This window comes from Sceloporus undulatus, chromosome 4, assembly GCF_019175285.1.
Source record: "Sceloporus undulatus isolate JIND9_A2432 ecotype Alabama chromosome 4, SceUnd_v1.1, whole genome shotgun sequence".
In the NCBI taxonomy this organism is placed as follows: Eukaryota; Metazoa; Chordata; class Lepidosauria; order Squamata; family Phrynosomatidae; genus Sceloporus; species Sceloporus undulatus.
In genome coordinates, this window is record NC_056525.1 from 92,339,632 (window position 1) to 92,357,452 (window position 17,821).

Sequence of the window (17,821 nt, forward strand, 5' to 3'; positions counted from 1 at the left end):
TTTTAACTGGTGGTATGTGTCCTGTCTGTTGTTGTTTTTAATCTATTGTTGTTCCCCGCCTCAATCCATAGGGAGAGGTGGGTAAGATATTTATTATTAATATTATTACTATTAATGAACAGATATCACCATGGACAGTATTCATATTTCCTCATATAAAACCTTATTTTAAAACGAGAGTTCAGAATAGTCATGATTTGAATTCTGAACTCATGTATTTAAAATAAAAAAAACTTTTTTATTTACTTTAAAACATTATTTGCTATAAATGTTTTCAAATATACTATTCTGTAATATCAGTCACAAACATGCTGTGTGCCCAGGCATCCGATATGCTGGTTTCATGCTTCCAAAATTGGCTTTAATAAATCTGTGAAAAGTACAAAGAATATAGTCTAATAATGATGGTGAGATCTTGGTTCTTATGAAGAGGAACAGATGAGAAATTTTGTAGCAATAAAGATCAGCAGTAGCTAAATTATTCTTCTGAGGTTAGTGGGATGGGGTGGGGTCTGATCAGTCCAGAACCATAATGCTTGGGCTGGATCACATCTTCTTGTCTTTGGCAGTAACAGTGTGATTCATGGATGATATGAGGAAAGTATAAACCATCTCCTTTCCCTTCCTCTCCTTTTTCTCTTCCTCCTCTTTGTCCAATCTAGTCCACAAATGAATACAGTTCACAATATACTTGAAGGATAATAATGAAGTCTTATATTTGCAGCAAGACAATATATACTTATTGATCAAGACAATGAGAGAATCACAAATAAAAATAAGAAAGAGGAAGGATATAATATGTACTGTATAACACACAAAATTATCTCTGTAGATAAAGTACACAGCTTACCAGTGGCATCCCTAGGTGGGTGTCAGCCAGTGCAGGGAGGATCTGCCTTGTACTCCCCCTGCCCCGCCGGCTTGGCTAGACAGCTACAGCACCCCCCCCCCCCCCCCCCCCAGACTCCTGCGTGGCTGCTTCTACCCAGGACCGCAAACCCCCCCCCCCCAGTCTTCAGAGTCTTGCATTGCTGCAGCCATGCAAAACTCTAAAGGCTCCTCTGCCCCTGCAAAGGCTTCAGAGACTACGTGGCTTCTGCTGTGCAAGACTCCGAAGGCACCTCGAAGCTGCTGCTGCTACTGAGGGAGGTGGTGCTGTGGCCTCTGTAGGGCCCATTTAGGATCTGGTACAGCTCCTGGGTAAGCAGGAAGGCCCAGTAGCCATGCCAGTCCCTTTAGGTGTACCACCCCAGTGGGGGACACCCCCTTCTGGGTTGTCACCCAGTGTGATCCACACCCCTGCACCCTCTCACTGACACTACTGCAATTGACTATACAGTTGGACATTGTAGAAGTGGGAACACACCAGTTGTTTCGTACATATGTTAGGTTTATCTTTTCCTCACCCGTGAAATTTTAATTTCATATTTCTCATTCCATTTGCAGAGTCAACAGATGAGTCTGTAGCAGATAAAGTTCACTGCATGAATAACAGTGTTTCTTCAGGAACCTACTCAGACTATTCACCTTCACAGGCTTCTTCTGGGTCTTCTAATGCTCGCATTAAAATGGGGTCTTTGCAAACTACTGCTAAAGATGCTGTGAACAATTCTTTATGGGGGAACAGGTATGTTCACATGCCATGCTCCATTTGTAATGCCAGTTTTGAATATAAATAAAGATAAGGAATCCTGAAGTATAAGAATTTAAATAATTGTGAAATGTAAGAACTTAAAAAAAGAACACTTTATAAAACAAGGAGTCCTTAAAAACAAAAAGACAGGAACTTTGGTACTGGAGGTAGAGGTGGATGTGTTACATTTTTGTACCAGTAAAGTAGTGCTTGGGTCCATGTATAGTTTCAACATTTCTGAATATCTTCCATCCTGAGTACAGGTTTATCTGCATATTTCCAGTGTATCTAACACACATTTTAATGGTATCATATCCTTGTAACACAATTCCCAGGTATATAGCAGAGAACAAGAATATGAGAGCCATAACTGTGATTCATCCTTCACATTTTTTTCTCCCACACATGGAGCCCTATACAGGGTGGTTAAATTAGCTAGAGATGGTTTTATTCCATTAGGAATGCAGTAGCCTGAATTTTCAAAGAGACTGTGACATTGCTTGCAGGCTCACTGCTGTGTACTTCATATGGCACAAAAATCCATATCTGTTTACATGTGGATTTTTCCTCTGTGTAGAAAGATAATTAAGTTTATGCAAAAAAAAATTATATACATGTAAATGATGATTAGTGGTTAGGATGCCAATTCTGATGATCAGAAGATCTGAAGTTTGGCAGTTCAAGGCCCAAGTGTTGCATAATGGGGTGAGCTCCTGTCACTAGTCCCAGCTTTTGCCAACCTAGCAGTTCAAAAGCATGCAGATGCAAGTAGATAAATAGGTACCACTTTGGTGGGAAGGTAAGAGCATTCGGTGCAGTTATACCGGCTACATAACCACTAAAGCAGTCCTCGGACAACATTGGCTCTTCGGCTTATGAATGGAGATGAGCACCACCCCCTACAGTCGGTTACAACTAGATATTAATGTCAAGGGACTACCTTAACCTTTTTTAAATGAGGATATTGCTCTTCTTTCTCTCTCCCTCCCTCTCTCATTTTCTTTGAGATTGCTTACAAAATACATTGATTGCACTTGGATGTTTGGTTGGAACACAATACAACCAACATGAAAAATATTTAAGTACTGTTCATATTGAGAGAAGAATTAAACTGTGGGATTACACCCTTTATAATTTAGTTACTTTATTTATTAAATATATTTTTTGCACTAGATTAAAATTATCAAGTATCTGTGGGAACAAAAATTCAGTAGAATTAACATACCATCTGCCCAATCTCAGTGCAGATATTTACAGGAAATGAAAATTCAAACTATTTTCCTGAAGATCTGTGATAACATTAACATTAAAAGTTATGTTCCCAACTCAACCCATATTCATTTTATAAATATTTGATTGAAATATTTTTCAAACATCCCATTTTTCATTGCTCACTACACTTGGATATTTCCCTGCCTTGTAGGACCATTTCCTTTCCCTGTGAGCTTTTGTATTTCACTAACTATTATTTTATTAACAAAGACAATTCTAGGCTTTCAGAAAAAGAAATGTAATTTCAAAACCTCACCTTGACATTAATGTTCAAAAACTATTACTTTTGAACATTTTTCTATGATTATCACATGTGTATGAGCAGAGGATTTTTTAAAATTTTCATGTAAAATAACAAAAGTAATATGCATGATGGATTCACTTCTTTAAACATTTGATAGACCTTTGGGGTCAATCATGTTATTTAAAAGGAAAAGAATACCATTTAGTGATTTCTTAAAATCATGGAGAAATTCTGACAAGTTGTCTAAACTCTGTTGCCATATGTCTAAGCTTTTTTTGGTCAGATCGTCAGAATGAAATCTGTAAACTTGTCCCTCCACATTTGCACCTTTGACTTTTGTGGATTTGATTATTCATGGTTTTATTAATATGTTCTCTCTACGAATATCTAAGTCCTCCAGTGCAACTCTATGGTTAACTTTAACCAAAAGTCGCACTGCAGGACCTAGAGATTCCTAGAGAGAACACTCCAGTAGGCATTTGTAGCTCCTCCAGCACAATTCTATGGTCAATGTATGGCAGATGTTGGCCACAGAGTTGCACTGGAGGACCTAGAGATTCCTAGAGAGGTGTTCTCTCAGATTAAAACATAGCATTTTTCTTATTTGCAGTTTTTCTACATTCATGGGGGTCCTTGTGCCCCTAACCACAAGGACAAGTGTATTTATAAAGTTTTGAAATCACTAGAAATAGGTACAGGCAAAACTGACCTTCCATGAAAGAATATAAGTCTGTTTGCTTTGGACAGTTGATTCCACAGGAAGCTGTAGTTTCTTCACTTAACCTTGTATTCTACTGTATTTTTACTACAAAGGTTAGGGGAAATAAAAATATAGATGTGTCCCCCCCATCCAATTTTCTATTCCATTTCTAAAGATCAATAGAGCTAGCACTGAGAATTTACCAAAGTTCCCAACCATTTTTCTTATTCCGTTGCAAGTTGGCTTGTATTCCTGCTCACTAATAAACAGACTAAACTATACTTACTGTACAGCAATGGTAAGGTGAGGCATTTTGTTCTTTTATGATAGCTTCCTTTCTGAAAAAAGTTGATTTTTTTTTCATTTTAAAATCTATGTTTCTTGCAGGCTTGTCCAATCTTTTCCTCAGCCCCTTGAGACAAAGCCTTTGCTCAGCCAACGGGAATCTGCTCCAGCAGGAAACATGCAGCAGCATAATGATCGGCGTCCAATGAGTGACACCTTTGCTGACAGCTGGAATGATGGCTCACACTATGACAACACAGGATTTGTAGCAGAGGAGAGCACGGTGGAGAACCCCAGCACTAACCCCCTCTTAAGCTCTAAATCAAGAAGCACATCTGCTCATGGCCGCAGGCCTTTAATTAGACAAGACAGGATAGTTGGTATTCCCCTTGAACTTGAACAGCCCACTTTGAGAAACACGCCTGAATCAGAAGTGCCTCCATCAAACCCTTGGCAGAACTGGACGAGAACCCCTAGCCCTTTTGAAGATAGGACAGCCTTTCCTTCTAAACTGGAGGGCACCCCAAACACTAGCCCTTTACCTGAAAGGAAAGAACTTGTGAAAGACTCTCCTGAAATAACTAGCACCTTTTCTCCAGGAACACAATGGGAATATCATGATTCCAATGCTAATAGGAGTCTCAGTAATGTGTTTTCACATATTCATTGTCACCCGGAGCCTTCTAAAAACATCATTTCCATCAGCAAGAGTACAGAAAGGCTTTCTCCAATGATGAGGGATTTGAAGACTAATAGATTTAAAAAGTCACAAAGTATAGATGAGATAGATATTGGCGCTTATAAGGTTTATAATATTCCACTAGAGAACTATGCAGCTACTACTGACAATGCAGGAATGCATGAAAGGTCAGATAAAATGATGGGAACAGAACATGGAATGTCTAGTATGTCTCGTAGCCAATCTGTACCAATGCTTGATGATGAGATGCTGACCTATGGAAGTGTTAAGGTCCAGCAGCAGCAAAAGCCTTCTGTGACTAAAAAGGTGTATCAGTTTGACCAAAGCTTTAATCCCCAAGGATCAGTGGAAGTGAAAGCAGAAAAGAGGATACCACCACCTTTTCAGCATACTCCAGAATACATTCCCCAGCAGACTAAAAATGTCTCCAAGGATTTGGTAAGCCCAAGAGCCTACCGTGGATACCCACCCATGGAGCACATGTTTTCTTTCTCTCAGCCTTCTGTTAATGAAGAGACTGTAAATACTCAGTACTCAAGTCAGGGATCAAGGGCTGGGTTTTTGAGAAGAGCCGATTCACTGGCCAGTTCAACAGAAATGTCAATGTACAGAAGAGTGAGTGAACCACACGAACTGCCACAAAGCGATAGGTATAACAGACATCAGTATAGAGGAGCTATGGAACGCCAAAGCAGCATGCAAGTGTCTGAATCCCAGTTCCTCAAAAGAAATGGCAGGTATGAAGATGAACATCCTTCATATCAAGAAGTGAAAGCCCAGTCTGGAAGTTTTCCAGTTAAAAACCTTACACAAAGGAGGCCATTGTCTGCAAGAAGCTACAGTACAGAGAGTTATGGTACCTCCCAAACCAGGCCAGTTTCAGCTAGGCCTACAATGGCAGCTCTGTTGGAAAAGATACCATCAGACTATAACTTGGGTAACTATGGTGACAAGCCGTCAGATAACACTGATATAAAGACAAGGCCTACCCCTGTGAAGGGAAATGAGAGCTGTGGTAAAATGCCCGCTGACTGGAGACAACAGCTACTTAGACATATAGAAGCTAGAAGGTTAGACAGGGTATGTTTGGCATTTCTCTGCAATTAATCCCTTTAGTTTTTATATTTTTATATATCAAAACTATCTGCTTGCAGTGATTAATATGTTATCTAATAATACTTCCCAGATTTGTGTTATAGACAAATAAAACATGAGGGTTTTTTTTCCATACTGAATTATAAATGATGAGTTAGTAACAAGGTTCCCTGGGTGAAAACTAAAAAAGAACTTCCCTGATGTCACATTGGGTTTTTAAATACAAAAATGGTAATCTTTACTTTTAGTAATGTTGATTTCAGTAGTGGATTTCTGATTATGTTAAATGTCTTTTCAAAATCAAGCATCTTTGTAAAACAAAACAAAACCCCTGAACTTAAATTTTTCCTTTTATGATTTGTTAGCTCTTGTTCAATAATGAGAGAAAATAATAACCCATTACAACAATAATGAGAAGGTTTGACCTAGGTAACCTTATAATTGATGGGTACAATTCCAGATTCTACAGAATTCTTGCAGAATCCTTATGAAGGATTATGAATTTGGTAGCTCTTCCTTGCCAGACTGCATCATTATAGCTGAAGAATTCGAAGATATAGCTGTATTAGTCTGTAGCATCCATATGTAGAGAGTTCTTGTAGCAATAGCAATAGAAACTACATTTCTATACTGTTTATCAGTAAAGCTTATTGCACAACATTTGGAGGGACGGGAACGGAACTGAATGAGAAGAAAATATGTGTTACCACATGGGAGAATGCCGCCAATGCCGCCAGGAGTCCTCAAACCATTCCCCATCCATTCCATGGCAGCCAATTTTGAAGGATGATTTTGAACAATTTTTCAAAATCAGCTGCCAGGAATGGCTGGGGAATGGCTGGGGAATGGCTTGAGGACTCCCAGCGGATTCAGAGACATTCTCCCATGCAGTAACACATGTTTCCCCCCCTGTTCCATTCCATTCTATTACCATTCCTCCAAGTGCCTTGCAATAAACTTAAGTGAACTAAGCACTCCCTAAGCAGTTTACAATGTGTAAGCTAATAGATCCCAACAAGCTGAGTACTCATTTTACTGACCTACAGAAGAATGCAAGGCTGAGTGGACCTTGGAGCCCCTGGGATCATACAATCTTGCAGCTGCAGTACCAGCATTTAACTACTGTGCCACCAGGGCTTCCTTTGTAGTACCTTTGAGACTAACAAAAAGAAAGAATTTGGCAGCATGAGCTTTCTCTCATGCATCTGAGGAAGTAGACTTAAGTCTACAAAATCATATGCTACTAACTTCTTGCGGTTGTTTCAAAGATGCTACAAGATCTCTCTACATCATTGTAGCTGCTTTGTGTAAAAAAAAAATCTAAAAACAAAATCAAGAACATCACATTGAATGTGTCACTCTACCTTGGCATTATATTGGCCTTATTTTGTTTTTTATTATCTTTATATTATTGAATGTCACACCTCTTATTAAGACTTTTACAGACTTGAGTAGTTTTTTCATCAATCTGGAATTATATATATATTGACATCTACTTTGTTCATGAAAGCCAACATTGTGTAGTGGTTTGAGCACTGGACTCTGCAGACTAGAGTTCAAATCCCTACTTGGCCATGGAAACCCACTGAGTCACCTTGGGCAAGTCACACTCAGCCTCAAAGGCTGAACAAATCTTGCCAAGAAGGCCCTGTGATAGATTCGCTTTGTATTCCTGTTGACTTATGGCGGTCTCATGAATTTTGTAGGGGTTTCTAAGGAAAGAAATACTCAGAGATTGTTTTTTCAGCTCTTTCCTGTGAACTCTATGGCAACAGATCAGTCTTCCATCCAAGTACTAACCAGTGCTGACCCTTCTTTGCTTCTAAGATGCGACAGGATCTGGTGCCTTTAGGGTATTTATATCCTACTAGCTTTGCTTAGGCTCACTGTAAGTCAGAAACAGCTTGAAGGAACATAACAAGAAACCCTACAAGTCTTCCAACTCATATTGTTTCATGGAAATATACATTGAAATATGAAGTACGTATTTTTCTTCCACAGTTAAACATGCTGCCAAATGTTGTCATAAAAGAAGTGAAAGTTGAGACTCACAAATAATCTGAAGCCTGTAGATCTCATTCTTCAAACTCCTGTGACAGAATTACTCTTGTCTTGCTTGAAAGTCTTGCCTCAGTGGAGATTATCGCACAGCCATTTTTTCCCTGGCTATGGACGGCTTGGGATCAGGGCAGAATGGGGGAAATGGGTGTTATCGCACAGTAAATTGCCACTGTGCTGCCACCCAACCATCACCCGTCCTCCAGGCACACTCTGCCGGCTGATTTTGGTGGTATGGAAGGCTTCCGTACCAAAATCAGCCAGGAGAGCACACTTGGGGGTTGGGTGAGTTACAATTTACTGTGCAACACTCATTTTTGCCCGTTCCACCCTGATCCCATCCCGTGTATGGCCAGGGCAAAAATGGCCATGCGATAATTTCCAGTAATTGCCATCAGAAATATTTTACATTAGGTCACTGTGTTTTTCAATGGCGGAAATTCACAGTTTACTTGTGACTCACTGAAAGTCGAACTGCCCAATAATGTCATGTAGTACTTCTGTCTTAACACTATAATACTGCAAAATACTGGTGTTTTTTTTAAAAAATGCATACCAGAATTGTTCTGTCTAAGGCATATTCTAGCTTGTATCCTAGTTACTTGCTCATTTTCCATGATACTTCTGAATGGATGAAAAGTTTTCAGCAGGGGATCATTCACAAATGCAATCTTCATTTACAGTGTTGCTATGCTTTGAGGACTGTAATACATGTGTATAGTCTATTTTGAGACTGCAAGTCTTATTTTTAGGGCCCTAGTAAATGTTATAAAAGAAAGTGCACTGGCCATTATTGGTGCAGGTTGGAAACAGGTACTCATGGTGTACATGATTTTGTGAAATGGGATGCGGGTATTGTCCCCTCTGAATTCTACTGTCAGAGCCAATTTTGTCAGTGGATATATCCTGCTGAATCCTAGCCCCTGTGCTTCCCTATACTTGAAAGCCAAGTAAAAATTCCAATTTGGGGATCTTCAAGGAAGTCTAATTTCCAGAAATGAACCAGTCAATCTAAGGGAAGATAATCTTTTTTCTTCTTCTGTTTAAGTGCAGATTTTCTGCAGTGGGTCCTGTGTGATTTTTTGTTTGTTTGTTTGTTTGTTTGTTTGTTTTTGGTGAGGGTAACTAAATAATTACAAAATAATTATAAATAAAATTATAATAATTTAAAGTAGTGACCTAAAACAAAATGCTACCAGCTGCTGAGTTTGGAACAATTCTTGTAATGTAATTTGGGTTCTGGGGAGAAGTCTAAAAAATAAAACAGACATATTATTATTATTATTATTTGCTGTTAAGGAATAAAATGATCTGATTTGGGGGCTTTTTCCAACTGAAGCTAAAGTCTGAAGGCTGTATAGAATGAAGTTTCCGGAAAATGGGAAAGGGCAAATGACATCCTACATGTTCTATATGTCACATCCTTTGAAGTCTGTATGTTTATTTTGTAAATGTCCTTTTTAAAAAATGCATACCCTCCAACTTTCCCAGTTTGGCATGAAAACTGTCAGTTATTTCCCTGCAGTCCCACTTTTACAGATGCTTTGACAATTTTCTAGTTTCTCTCTTTTCCTCCCAATTATCCCCTTTGCCTTCATCTTATTTCAGTTGTTCCTAACAGTTCAGAGTGCAAATCAATTAACTCAGGAAGGAGAGAAGAGAAGAGTAGGGAAAAAACTTTGCCCTTCCCAGTAGACTCAGGCAAAAATAGACTAGCAGTCTCTACTAGCTTAGGTGTTCTTCTTCATTAATAATGTTTGCCAGTCTAACCACACTCTGAAGTTGCTTGGCCACATCTGTGAAAAGTTGGAGGGTATGCAAGTATATGTATTTTTGTATTCTTAGGAAGTCTTACAAGCAATAGTGGTCTAGTGGAGCCAAGAGTCAAAGCCTGTGAACATTTTGGTTAGCAGGGGCTATGACATCAGTTACTACTACCATTGCCCAGACTCCCTGTTCCATCTGGGTTTAGCTGTAATCTCCACAGTAGGTAGCAGGAAATTTAACTTTTCCAAGCAACAGAGCATTGATATACATTATTCCAAGCTTGGCCACATTTCACTTCCAGTGAGGCCAGTGAGGTTTAACTCCCACTTAAGTGAGTACTGTGTTGTAGCTTAGAAACAGGACTATTTAAGATAGAAATGGCCAACTGAGGGTGGTAGTTACATTGTCCTCCTGGAGGACCCTGGAAAGCTGCATCTCAAACCGCACTATTCTTAAAGGGTATAGTATGGTATATATAGTATATGTATTAGGCAGAGGAAAAACTACAACTCAGAATATTCCCCCAGTCTCTGTGGGAGCAGTTTTGCTTATTTAGCAAGCTCATTTGGGGAATCCTATTTTGGGGATCTAATAAATCTGAATGAATGAATGAATGAATGAATTTATTTAACAAAGAATTCAAATGGGACTCAACTACTACTTAATGTCTCTCCTGGGCCTAAAACAGCCCAGGGGGGTCCAAAAAGTTTGAATAAAAATAGTTTGAATTTTTTTTGTGTTGGGGGGGATGAAACTGGGAAGCTCTATCTATGGGGATGCAGGGGTTACATGCAAACCATGGGCAGTACTTTTATCACCCCTTACCTAAGACTAGTATTGAAAAAATGAAATAATATTGTATGTAGTATTTATATGAAAAAATAATATTATTAATATGCTGGATGCAGTGTCTCAGCGGTTAAGACACTGATTCTGGTTATTGGAAGATTGGCAGGTTGGTAGTTTGAGACCCAAGCGCTGTGTGATGGAGTGAGCTCCTGTCACTAGTCCCAGCTTCTGCCAACCTAGCAGTTTGAAAGCATGTAAAAGTGCAAGTAGATAAATAAGTACCACTTCAGTAAGGAGGTAACAGCATTCTGTGCAGTCATACTGGCCACATGGTCACAGAGTAGTCTGACAATGCTGGCTCCTTTTGTTTAGTTTTGAAAATGGGCACTGCCGCCTACACTCAGGACTGACTTGACAATCTTGTCAAGGGAGAACCTTTACCATTAATGATATTATAACTTTCCAATTTTAGAAAAGATAAAAAAAATTGACGTAAGGCATTCTGTTGACAGGGCAATTGGACATTCAGATTTTTTCTTAAATAATAAGAAATTAGAAGAACAGTATATAGATTCTACAGTCTATCTGTTGTATTGCTATTTGGGAAAATAAATTTCTTTTCCCAGGCTAAAGGGGTCAGTGCTATTTGAGGCGGTTGTCCTGAAAATGTTTACATCCCAATTATAAGTGTAATCAGGTAAAGGGTTCAATATTTATTGAAAGCTATGACCAATTGTTAGTCTGAACTAGCGTAGACCCATTAATTGGCAAATTGTGAAGTCAACACTTCAGTAAATTCTATTTATTTTGTCAGCCTACCCTAACTGGAATTTAATCTTATTTAATTTCTGGTTTCAGATAGGGACACACACTTAGCACCTGTCAGAAATCTGTTAAGAACTAGTGCATATGTGTATTTACCTACACACAGCCATACATATATTTTAAGGGCACACATCTACAAAGAACACACCATTTTTATCAATACAGAGTGTAAGCATTAGGCTTAGCTGCTCTCCCCTTGTTCAGTAACAGGTCTGGCATCCTGTTCAGCAATTGCATGATTGTAAGATGGATTTACAGTCTCATAATATTCACATTTACAATTGTGCTTACTGTTGTTACTGGAGCACATTATTCCGTTGTAATTCTCTACATAAGAGAATATAAGAGTTAATATATGAATGCAAGCATGCATTCTGTGTATCAATTGACAGATTTATATTTGAAAGACATATCTTGTGGTATTGGTATTTTTAATAAATGATCTAATTTGGAAAGCAGTGAGTTTTCATAAGGATGTTCTTATTCACTGGGGTATTGTATCTGTGGCTGATTTAAAACAGTTCCTTCTTCAGAGATGCAAGTATTAATTCATTTGCATGAGCAGATGAAACAGATGTTTCAGGGTCAGCATTATATTTCTGGAAATGCACACCGGTTAAATTACATCTTTGACATTTATGCTAATTTAATATTTTATATATTCATGAAGGTTGTTTTCTGATGTTCTAAAATAGAACCATTGTGATTTTTAAAAATTAGATTGTATTTACAGTGGATCGTCTTTTGCTAGTGTAGATTCAAAACTTGTACATGACTTCTGCAGTATGTTCTGTGAAATCAATTTTAATGGACAGCCTTTTATGGTAATTAGAAGATCTGAACTGAGGTTTGTTGTTGATGATGATCTTTGTGAAAGTAAATAATAGAGTCTGTCATTCATTAGCTAATGAAATTGATGTAAAAGATTCAAATATCTAATCATGCCATGTTCTTATGTAGTTTACTTAGTATACAGGCAACTCTGTTTATCATTTTCTTTGACTGTTTAAAACCTTCTGCTCTTCAGAAATCTGTCTTGTAAATGTCTTTTTATGGTAACCATTTTATGTACAACTAGCACTCTATGTGCTTCTGTCTGACTCAGTGCATGCTTAAAACAGCTACTTATTCCTTGGTATTGTTTGTTTGCTTTAATTGAGATCATGTGAAGTTAGTCATATATGTTCAATATTTTCTCTTACTGAGCATGTGTGTTCATATCCTGTCACGTGGTTGTTATTTCCTCTACTCAGACTGCTGCTTATAAACACAACACTGTTAACCTTGGCATGCTGCGCTCTGGAGGTTTGTCAGCAATGCATGCAGGCAGAAGCATGACATTAAACTTGCAGACTAAACCTAAATTTGAAAACCAAATGCATCAAGAGCTACCTCTACCGAAAGTAAGTATGAGATAGCCTGCCTATATCCAAAACCACATAATAATTTTTCATACTCTCTTTCCTCTTCCTTTCTAGCCTTTGCATATTATTCATGCTTGTGTCCTAAAATAAATAAATAAACAAAAGGGGGCAAAGTTGCTAATGTAATGTGCTTACTTAACATCTTTGCTTCTTCAAGTAATTGGCTCACCACGTGACAGTTCATGCTGCTTTCTGCTCTTCTGTTGCAGACTGATATAGCCATTATGTTAGCCAAAGAGGCCTGAGGGTCCTGTTCCATGTTGTAGATGTTTAATGATGTCAGTGTTGTTAAAATGGTGCAGTCATTTAATGTCAGGGAAAGTCCATTGCAAACTCTCATCATCTAGGTTTGTGTCATAGGAGCCTGAGGCCTAGAGGTGTTGTAGTTTGTTGTCCTAGCTAAAGGCTGGATTAAAATTATAGTTCAAATGACATTTTAAAATGTATGTCCCATTCCCATCTTTATTATATTTGTGTTTTTCTTTATGTAGAACATTGTGGAATTAGCTAACTGTTTTGTGTAAAGATATATATACCCATATATTTTTAAAACGATCTACGGTGATCTAATTGGGGGACATACCCAATAACTTTCTGTAAAATCATACTGAATCAAACTGTATTTCAAGATGAATTCATGACCCTGAATAGGCCTATTTAATAATCATGTGGCTGATAGACAATAAATTGCTAGGAAATCTTAATATGTTTTCACATGTTAGGTGACACACAAAGACAACAGAAAGATTGTGCTTTTGTGTTGGAAAGAAGATATGAGGTAGTGGATATAAATTGCAGCACCAAAAATTAGACATTGAGCTTTATCGCATGGGGGTTAAACCGCTCCCCAGCGCGTTCTACCGGGGGCGAGCGGGGGCACGCACGGAACACGATGGGCACCGGATGGGGCCCAAAACGCGACTTTATCGCATGGGGGGACGACGACGATGCATGTTCCCATCACGTCCCAATTCGGTTCCAGAGGGCGCCATTTCTGGGGACGCTTTGAAACAGTTCCCAGAAATGGCGCCCTCTGGAACCGAATTGGGACGCGATGGGAACGAGCAGCGGCGGTGGCGGCGTCCCCCCATGCGATAAAGTCACGTTTTGGGCCCCATCTGGTGCCCATTGCGTTCCGTGCGCGCCCCCGCTCGCCGTCGTTAGAACGCGCTGGGGAGCGGTTTAACCCCCATGCAATAAAGCTCATTAAGTGACAGGCCATAGTTGTCAGTCATTAGGGCTACATCCATAATGCTGAAATAATCCGGTTTGACACCACTTTAACTGGTGTCAAACTGGATTATTTCTGCCATGCGGATGCAGCCAAAGCCAGTCAGATAATGTATCTACACTACATAATTATAGCAGTTTGAACCAACTTTAACTGCCATGACTCCATCCTATAGGGTAAAATCATGACAATTACAGTGGAATCAAACTTTGTAGTACAGATACAATCATAATCTTAGCCACAAATAGTAGAAACAATTATCTAGGAAAGGCATAAGTTATACTTTGGTCGGTTTTGGGTAGGGGCCAGGGTAACCAACATGTAGTGGCTGCACTACCTGTGAGTTTCTTCTAGTCCTGGATATGTGATTCTGTGATACATCTAAAATATGTTATGCCAAGCACTGAACATTTTCCCCAGACAAAAATTGTACAGTGTTAAAAATAGGCATGTAATTCATTATCAAATTTATAATATGTACTACTAACCTTTGACATTTTACCATTTGATTAATGAATTATTTACTAATTTAGAATGTTACAAGTTGTGTTCATGGTTTCTAGTTTCTCAAAGTTAAAGCAATTCCAACTGCATAGGCCTTTAAAATACCAATGTGTATTCTTTCTGCATTAGCAATATGTGTAATCTTCCTTTCATTTTCTTTCCAGTCTTTTTGTTACTGTCCATTCCAGGGTGTGGGCATATATGTTTATTTTCTCAATGCACTGAAGGTTTGAGTATCATTGCAGCTGACTAATGATCCAACCCATGAAAATAAATCACCAAGAAATCATGTTTCTGATTTAAATTTTGCTCTATGAATGATCTCTCTGGGGTGTGTGTGTGTGTCTGTGTGTGTGTGTGTGTGAGAGAGAGAGAGACAGAGAGAGAGAGAGCAGCTTGTTGGGAGCCAAAGTAAATTTATCATTGGCTTGTTAAATCTTTCATTTTGCCACTGCCCTGTTCAAAGGAGTGCTGAATTCTCTGTCTAACCAAGAAGGGAATGACTTAAAACCATGAAATTTACATGCTATTCCACATATTTACCTCAAACACACTTGGCACATCAAGTTTCTTTAACTCTTCCAGGATGTCTGGTCAATGAAATATTGCTTTCCCTTTCAAACTCTTTTTAAGGTATGGAAACAGGGAATAGTCAGATGGACCAAGATTTGGTGAGTAGGGTGGATGGTCTATGCACTCATACCCCAAATTTTTCAAAACATCCACTGTCTTGCCACTCTGTGGACAGGTGCATTGTCCTGCAAAAATAGAACACCATTCCATAGCTTCCCTTGCAATTTTTCTTTCAGACCTCCTTTAATCAGCACAGCAAGTTACAGCAGTATTCTGGTTAACTGTTTGGCCCTTCAGAAGACAATTAGTCATAAAAAAATACCTTCCTTATCCCCCAAAAACTCTGGCTCTGACTTTCCCTGCTGAATTTCTTCAGCCTAGAGAATCCAAGTACAGTACTGCCACTGCAAGGACTGTTGTTTCATCTCTGGATCATAATGACGTAACCATGTTTTGTCTACAATGTCAAATCATTCCAAACAATATAACTAGATTTCTCAAAATGCTACAAAATAAACTTGGAGGTATCCACTCGATTTTATTTATGGTCAGCATTCAAACCTTTTGGCACCCTCTTGGCTGACAGCTTCTGCATAACCAACTGTTCATGAATTATAAACCCACTGCATTCCTGGGGTATCTCTAGTGTCTCAGCAATTGTTTTAGCTGAGATTTGCCATATGCTGTGTGCCGAAAACTGGCACCACTTCTTCAAGTGAGTATGATGGGCATTTGACACTCAATGTTTACATCATACACTCATGGATTTCCTTTAGAGTTTTCTTCTGTAGGAACGGGAACTTCATGATGGCCTGGAGTTCAGCACTTGTAAATTCCACACTTTTCATTGACATGGTTCTATTGATGATCTGGAAATTGGAAATTGGAGCTACAATTCTGCAAATTGGCAGTTTACAATAGAAAAGAATATTATTTCAAGCTACAGTGACAACATTTCATTCAGAGTTTGGGATATTGGTCAGGCTGAGACCTTTTCAGCACTCCCTCTTACCCCCCCCCCCTTATATTGTGCAGCTTATTTTGCATTTCTGAATAAGTGTGGAAATCAGAAAAACTAATGAGCCAGTGTTAAATTTTAAAATCTTGTAGTAGTGCTTTTAACATTTTTATATCATGTCTGCTGGTAAATCTGGAATAGTTTTTATAGAGAAGTTTGAATTTCTTTAGTGTTCTGAAAATGTGAATCCAGAAACTATGGTTTGTAGACATTATTGCTGAAGAAAACTATTTGTGCAATGGGTCTTTCCCACCACAACACACAGATGCAGACCTAGATACATGGAAACACAGTGCAGGCAGCTTATCTGTGGAACTTACATTAACATACAACAGCTTTTGCAGACCCCTATGAACACAGCATCCCAAGACTTTATCAAATTCAGTTTAAGGCTTTGCAGCTTTTCCTGTCCAAATTCCCTTTCACTTCACGGAGTGCCACTTCCCTAGCTTTGATGGGAATTTTGTTCCCAAACCGGAGTGAGATTCCTAGCTATCAGGACAGCATTTCTTCTTCTTGGTTCCAGTTTATAAGCTCCTATTGATGAGGATGTTACATTACTTTTTTTTAAGCACCTTGTTGCATTTTAAAGAGTGTTGCTCTTCCCCACTTGTTTTTCCCTTCATTTTGTTGATTGGTTGTTATGTAATATGTAACATAATATGCTACCTGTTCATTAGTTTTTTAAACCATTAAAATAGTAAAATATTTCCAAATATTTTCATCCATACCTTCTTTAATATTATTGTGAACTGTCTTGAGTCCCAGTTATGGGAGAAAGATAGAATAAAACTCAGATAAATAAATATTTAAATAAATTAGAATTCTTGCTACAGTAAGTTGGCATATCTCTTAATCATACCTCCTTGTCAGACAAAGCACAGAATTCATGCCTTCCAATTCTTGTTTCCAACTGGAGAGTTAATATCACCAAAAATATGTATACAAAGAGGACAGGAACCAAGCATGTAACTGACCAGCATACTGCAATTAGATCATACATAGTACATGATATATAGGTGATAATTTGGGCTTTATCACACGAAGCTTTTCTCCTGCTAATATAGCATTGTTGCTAAAATGTTATGCAATTGCTGTGTTCTCTTTCTATTGCACTTTAGGGCACCTTTCATGGATTACAGCTTTCATTTGCACTAAAAGCTTATCACAACATTTGGGACTTCTCACCCAATACCCAATACCTTCTCTAAGACATTTCCTGATTTGGCACACATGCACCTGCACATGGGCACATAGATATATACACACACACTCCGGAATGTAAATGAAAACAGACTTACATTTAAAAAGCGCTTTATCCTTATGGGTGGGGTGCAGCCTAATCAGGATAGATAAGATGTCTCACTGACATAATTAATTTCTGGAAGATGAAAGACAGAAGCTATTGATCTATCTGTCTGATCTATTCTGATGCTGGCTTTCATCTGCCAGTGATTAGTTAAATCTGAAGCTAGAACAAGTAGCAAGAAAGAGGGTGTGGGTTAATGAAACAAATGCTTTTTTAAAGTATAAAACTTTTTTCCACTTCTATTTCCAGATGTGTGGGGGAGGGAGGGAGAGAGAGGCTCTGGAAGAGGGCTCTGGAACAGAGGCAGGGGCAAAGAGCAGTAAGTGTCACTTGGGGGTGCACGTGGCATGGACCGCATTGGGTGACACCCCAGAAAGGGCAGAGCGGCTGCTCC

The 17,821-nt window shown here is 38.7% G+C and overlaps 1 protein-coding gene across 5 annotated transcripts in view; it reads left to right on the forward strand.

Moving 5' to 3' along the window:
• Positions 1–17,821, forward strand: part of LRRC7 (leucine rich repeat containing 7) — a 255,262-nt gene that overhangs the window by 203,365 nt on the left and 34,076 nt on the right. For 4 of the 5 annotated variants that reach the window (XM_042461793.1, XM_042461797.1, XM_042461794.1 and 1 more), the window contains exons 19-21: positions 1,447–1,627; positions 4,237–5,914; positions 12,622–12,771. In XM_042461793.1, the coding sequence (XP_042317727.1) occupies positions 1,447–1,627; positions 4,237–5,914; positions 12,622–12,771 (2,009 nt within the window). The remainder of the gene's footprint in view (positions 1–1,446; positions 1,628–4,236; positions 5,915–12,621; positions 12,772–17,821) is intronic. The other variant, XM_042461796.1, reaches the window with a different exon arrangement.